The 6,675-nt window shown below is 28.7% G+C and overlaps 1 protein-coding gene across 1 annotated transcript; it reads left to right on the top strand.

Annotated features, from left to right (window-relative positions):
- Window positions 1-1,284: 1,284 nt before the first annotated feature.
- LOC111413190 (virus-induced RNA 1) lies at window positions 1,285-6,206 on the top strand. The gene is made up of 4 exons (XM_023044080.2): window positions 1,285-1,442; window positions 4,832-5,032; window positions 5,090-5,364; window positions 5,687-6,206. The coding sequence occupies exons 1-4, from the start codon at window positions 1,382-1,384 to the stop codon at window positions 6,101-6,103; spliced, it is 954 nt and encodes a 317-aa protein (XP_022899848.2). The 5' UTR covers window positions 1,285-1,381; the 3' UTR covers window positions 6,104-6,206.
- The last annotated feature ends 469 nt before the right edge of the window (window positions 6,207-6,675 follow it).

Below are 6,675 nucleotides of genomic sequence, written 5' to 3' on the forward strand. Positions count from 1 at the left end.
ATAAATCGGAATAAAAAAAAGTGGCAATAAAATCAAAGTTTACTATTTTAACATTTGGAATTTCCAAATCTTTTAAAATAAATCGACCTCCAAGAAAAAATGTTGAAATATACACTTACTAACCGCACGCGTCCTGTAAATGATAAATAAACAACCAAAAGAAGATTAAAGAGTGAACTCGAAACCAAAAAAAAAAAGAATTTGATTTAATTTTCTAAGAAATTTGGTGTGATAACATAAATGAGATCATATTACGATATATTCGCCGGTTAAGGGTTAAATACAACAATTCTGTCAGAATTATTTATCATAACCCAACTTTTTTCGTTTTTTTGCAGAAACTTTTTATTAGTATTTATATCTTTTTGCGAAAATATCTTAGTGAATACTCGTGATTCTGTTTTCTTCTATTTTTCTCTTTTAATGGCACTGTTTTTAACATTTTGCAGAAATTTCTATGTCAATTGTCAAAAATTTCAGAACCTTTTTTAGTAGCTACTAATAGTTTTTCTGCAATACTAAATTTGTCATCATTTTTGTTTTATTGTAGCTTATTTTTAGTCCTACTTTTTGCGTTCCCTAACATTTTGTGCCAATATTAATGTTCTAGTCTTTCTGCAAAATTTTTCTATCAGTGTACTTGTTCTTCTATAAAAATTTCTGACAAGATTTTTTGTTTGATCTCTTTTTGCCAAAACTTCTGTCAATAACCAGTAAATTGTTCTGTTTCTAGAGTGTCCATGTCATTTTGCAAGACAATCTCAAGTGTATCTAAAAGTGTTCTTTCGACCAACACATCCTCCAATGTTTTCTATTAACGTCTCTTTTGCACAACTTTCATTGACAGTGTAGATGTTGTGAACTCGAATCCAAAAAAAAAGAAATAAATTGGTTTAATATTCTAAGAAATTTGATATGACAACATAAATGAGATCATACATGTTCGCCGGTTAAGGGTTAAATATTGACGTCTTTAACAACGTCATCGACTGTTGTGACTATGTCAGCGTAATTTATATATTTTCTATTAAGCAGTAAAACCACAAAAATGTTGTTGTTTTGAAGTCCTAAAAAAGAATTTTCGAAAACATTATTCATTTAAAGAATTTAATTTCGAGTAATACTAAAATTAATAAAATTACATAAATTTTTATGATGATTTATAAGAATATAATGTTATGCGTAACACATTTTAGAGATATAATTTGAAATTCGCGGCTAAGAACTGGTGGGGAACGTGACCTCATTGGTTTAAAGAGCCGGTAGTTGCGAGGTATATATATATATTTTTACCAGACCTTGGTTTAAATCGACACAAATTGAAGTGTACTGTTGTTGCTAAAACATAAACGTTCCACATACAAGAAGAAGCAAGATAAAAATGAAGTTTTTGATCGTATTCGCTGTGGTTTCCTTAGCAACGCTAAGCACTTGTTTCCCAGGTTAGTTGATTTTATTGATTTTCCCTATCTCAATAAATAAATAAATAATTAAACAAATCGTTTTAAAAATCTTTTCGCTAAAAAAAAAGTGTTATTTATATTCTACAGGTTAATCATACAATTTGTTGAATTTGCAATGTGCATCATTGTATCAACCTTGACTTGATTGTTAGTTGACAATGAAATAAACAAGGACGTGCGTTCCATTTTTGTTAATCGGAATAATTTGAATTCACTTAAATAAAAAAATGTTTAAAAAAGTTCTTATCTTAAAACCAAAAAAGAATTAAAGTCAAAAATTAACGTTTAACTCGATAAGCAGTTTCTTGAACGATATCAATTCTTAGAAATTCTCGATGCAAAAATAGCACTTCGTAAATTGTAAACAAATCTTATCGTGTTTATTGACCATTTTCACTGTTAACCTACTGGAACGTAAACGATCGGAACGAGTTTTGAGTGTTTAAAGATTCATACAACGCAGATTAATCAAACTTTATTGCATGATGTTTTTTTAATGTTAAAATTTAATGTATTTGGTATTGAAAAGCTATTCCAAGGCCGTTTTGAAAAATAAAAAAGCATGAATCATATTCATATTTATGTAACAAATAACTTGTAATGTTCAATAATTTTACTTGTTATCTAAAAAATGTTAAGGTTGTTATTATTTTAAAAGAAGTATCATAGAAACTATTTATAAGGAAAGTGAAAAACACTTTTAAATAGAAGCAAATTGCGTCTACTTAAATAATAACGCTTTTTCTTTAGCGTAGGTTTTTAAAACAAAACGTATTAATTGACATAATGAATCATATTAAAGTATTTATTGACATCCATAACTCAAAAATTCTAAGAAGTAAAATCGTTCTAAATTAATCTATAATAAATAAACTGGAGTGTTGATACAATACTTTCATTCAAAACGAAAATGTTAAGAATTTGTTTTGACATTATCGAAAAGGAGATCAAATACTTTGAAAAAAGTATTAATTACATCTTTTTTTGGTGTTCTGGCTTCTATGGAAGATTTTTGTGCTAAAATTTGTGTATTAGTCTTTTTGCAAAAATGTTTCTGTTACCGTGTTTGTTTTTTGCTAGACATTTCTAACAGAATTTTTTGATTTTTGACTTCCTTCCAACTTTTTTCCAGAATTATTTGACATTGTCGGCATTTTGGCCATTTTGCAAAAACTTTTGTATCAATGTTGACGTGCTTCGGTTTTTGCAGAAATTTTTTATTAGTGTACAGAAATTTAGATGATTTAATTAAAATCCATGTTAACGTTATTTATCAGTATCATTTGTTTTGTCATATTTCAGAAAATGTTTTGTATTAGCGTCATTAATGTAACCATTTTGCAACTTCATCGTTAGTCCAGGTGTTCTAATCTTTTTAGAAAAACTTTCCTCCCAGTGTTACATTTTACAGCAGTGTTTTTGAGATTTTGTAGAAACTTCTGTGTCAATGTATCAAGAAATCTAGATTGATTAGTTAAAATCCACTTAGTTAAAATGTCATTTTCTCTGTTCTTATGACACATATTTCTGGTAATGCTTTTTATTATCGTTACTGTAACCCCTTTGCACAAACTTCATGGTTAGTTCAGGTGTTTTAGTCTTTTTAGAAAAATTTCCTCCCAATGTTCCCTTTTATGACAATATTTTTAAGTTTTTGCAGAAACTTCCTTTTCAATATCTATATTTTACTACAGACACTTTAGAATTCTTTGTTAGTGTTTTTCTGCAAACATACGAGCCAGCATTCTTGTCACATTTTTTGTCAGATTCAGTATTCTGACCTTTTTGCTAAAACATTTGTATCAATATAAATGATTTTGATCTTTTCACAAAAATTTTTCATATAGAATCTTCTACCAAGATTTTTTGTTGGAGCCAACTACCCAACCCAACCCAACATTTTAGATAAACCTTCTTCGTTTTTTGCAGAAACTTTTTATTAATATTCATCTCTTTTTGCAAAAATATCTCAGTCAATACTCATAATTCTTTACAGATATGATTTATTCTGATCTTTCAACAAATATTTCGACTTACTTTTTTGTTTGCATAAACAAAAAACTTTCAAAAAAACTCACAAAAACTTTCCTTCTATTTTTCTCTTTTAATCACAGTGTTTTTTACTTTTAGCAAAAACTTCTGTGTCAATGGTAAAAAATTTCAGAATTCTTTTTTAGCACCAATAGTTTTTCTTCAAACATTTCCGCCTGCATTCTTTGTATCAATGTATCTCGTTCTTTTATAAAAATTTCTGATAAGATTTTTTATTAGTACCAACTCATCATCTATTTTTACCAAAATTTCTGTCAGTAACTAGTAAATTCTTTTGTTTCTACAAAAACTTTCTTTGTTAATATACATGTCATTTTACATGACTTTTCATTTCAGATTGTTCTTGTTTCTCTACAGAAATTTCCTTGTAACTTGGTCCTTTTGCAAACCTTCATTATCAGTATGTGTTTTACCAGTTTTACAGAAACTTTCTTTCCAGTATTCTCCATTAATGACAGCATTTTTAAACTGTTTGCAAAAACCTCTGCGTCAATGTTTTTTACTACTCTATTGAAATGTCAGAAATCTTTATTAATACCAAGAGCTTTTCTGAAAACGTTTTTGCCAACAATCTTTGTCAATGTCAGCATACTTTTTGTACAACTTTTCTTTGTCAGTATTGGTGTTGTTCTATAAGTATGTTTTTGACTTTTTACAAAAGCTTTTTTGTAAATGTACTACCATTTTAGTGTTCTTTTGACACTATTCTTTATCAGTATCAGTAGTTTTTGCCTCATGCAGAAACTTTAACCAGTATTCTCTATCATTGTGCAACTATTAATGTTCTTTTCTCTGTGCAGAAATTTGTTACCATCATTTTTGTCAATATCATCTATTCTGATTTTTCTGCAAAGTCTTTATCTTTGCACAGAAACACTTCAGTAAGTGTGTAGACGCCAAAATGAATCAAAAGGTAATTCTTTAGAGGTTAAGGATTTGAGAGGAAATCTAGATAATGTTATGATAAACCCAACCCAACTCTGCCACGTGAAATTATTGTCTCAAAGCTACGTTGGTTCCACCATTTTAAGTTCTTGACATTATATTGGATAATACTCCACATTAAAATTATGCAGAACACTCGAATCGAGTATTCAACTAAACTGTAATGAAATCAAAGTTGTATTAGTAATTCAATTAAGCGTAGGTTTTTAATAAGAACATGTAAATTAACATTTTGAATCATATCTGAGACAATTATTAAATAAATCTTAAAATCTACATAAATTAAAGGTAATTCGAATTAATCATCATCAATAAGTTCATGAATTCTAGCAATCATTGTTATAAATTTATTAAAAAAGGTAATTGTACAGGTCCAAAAAAGGATACAGACGATGACGTGGAATTTATTCCAAGTGCAAGAAGATACAATCCATTTGGAGTTGTCGACGTTGAAGCTAATCCAAGTGGATATGATGACTTCGATGACGATTTCCCCGGTTTAACTCAAGGATGGAAAGATAGTTTTTCAGCGTTTATGAAAAGAGTAACCGATTTAGTTAAAAATGTCAGAAGTAAGTTTAAAATTTTAATCTCTTGTTAATTAAGATTTAATAACTTAATTTTTTTAGCTCAAGTTGCTAAAGATTTAGAGGATAAACTTAAAAATGGAACTACAACTTCGACGGTTGAAATAATTAACGGCCATAAAGTGGTTAAAAATCAAACGGTTTACGAAGATCCCCACACTTATGTGAAATCCGTTGTTTTTGAAGTTCTTCCGAACAGCGACGAAGCACCAAATACCGGAAGTAATCCGGAAGTTGATACAGAAGCTGTACCAAAACGTAAAGATAGAGAACCTCTCGAGGATTCGGTTGAGAACGAAGTCAACGCTTTGAATGAGGTTCGTAAAAATAACAAAAAACCGGAAAGGTATCAATTATTCAACAACTAAAAATAATAATTAAAAATGAACGCTTTATAAAACATTTTTTAACACATTAATTTTTTTTTAAAGATATTGTTATGGTTTAAGTTTGTAGATTTTATTGTTTTGTTTAAATTTTTTTTTAATTAATAAAAATTTATCTATGTATATATTTGATTTTTTTAATTATGGGTTTTGCTTTCTTCGCTTTTTCACAAATTAACAACATTCTAACACACCATTTTTCACTTATCCAACACAATCATTTTTATGTGTGCACTTTTTTGTTCTTCCCCAGGCCGAAAGCATCAACATAGAAACTTTAGGAGATCAAAGCGTTCCCCCACAGAATTTCGCCTATAAAACCACCGATAATAATAATTGGCTCGAACTCCCAAATAAAAACGAAAAAGACATCGAATTAATTGATAGTAACGAAATATCAACCCCCGATGAGATCAACAAAAACAATCCGATCGATTTAAGTTCAGATATTAGAGTAAACGATATTTTAAGCGCAGAAGATTACCCGAAAAATCCAGATGCTGAAATTTTTGAAGCTAGCGAACCCGTTGAAATCGATCCAATCAAAATTAAACCTTATGATTTAGAGTCAGATACAAGAGTTAATGATATTTTAAGAAATAAAGGTTATCCAAAGAATCCAAATGCGGAAATTTTTGAGATTGATGTACCTAAACTGGTTGTTACTTAGAGTTTAACTTAAAAAAACTGTTGATGTTTTCACTTGTAGACTGATTGTATTCAAATCATTGTATCATTGTGCTTTTTGTTGTTGTTGATGTTTGCCAAAGACATATTTATTTATTGTGACAATTTTTGTTGTAAAAGGGTGTATCTCATACTAACACCATCATTGTATTTATATTACTAATATTTTTTGAAAATTATTTATTGATTTTTTTAATTATTTATAAGAAAAAAATAAAGAGGATTCATATTTTAGAAAAAAAATTGAGTTTTATTTTTTTATGCACGCATAAAATTAATACAGCAAATGAATGTTCTGCAAAATTCTAGTATGGATCGATGTTTTGAGATAGTAAATTCACGTGGCAGAGTTGGGTTGGATCGTTTTCGTCTCAAATCCTTTCCCAACACATTTATTACTGAAGTTTCTGCATAAAGATAAGAATACTAACAATGATACAGAAATGTATGTTAAAAGGCTAGAATACTAGTACTGATATAGAGTACTGATAACTTTTCAAAAAAATCAGAATAGATGACATTGACAAAAAATGATGGCAAAAAATTTCTGCACAG

Source organism: Onthophagus taurus, chromosome 11, assembly GCF_036711975.1.
Source record: "Onthophagus taurus isolate NC chromosome 11, IU_Otau_3.0, whole genome shotgun sequence".
Lineage (NCBI taxonomy): Eukaryota > Metazoa > Arthropoda > Insecta > Coleoptera > Scarabaeidae > Onthophagus > Onthophagus taurus.

Coding starts and splice junctions, on each gene's coding strand:
- LOC111413190 (XM_023044080.2), top strand. CDS start 1,382: ATGAAGTTTTTGATCGTATTCGCTGTGGTTTCCTTAGCAACGCTAAGC. Junction 1,443..4,831: donor GCTAAGCACTTGTTTCCCAG/GTTAGTTGATTT, acceptor GTAATTGTACAG/GTCCAAAAAAGGATACAGAC. Junction 5,365..5,686: donor AAGTCAACGCTTTGAATGAG/GTTCGTAAAAAT, acceptor GTTCTTCCCCAG/GCCGAAAGCATCAACATAGA.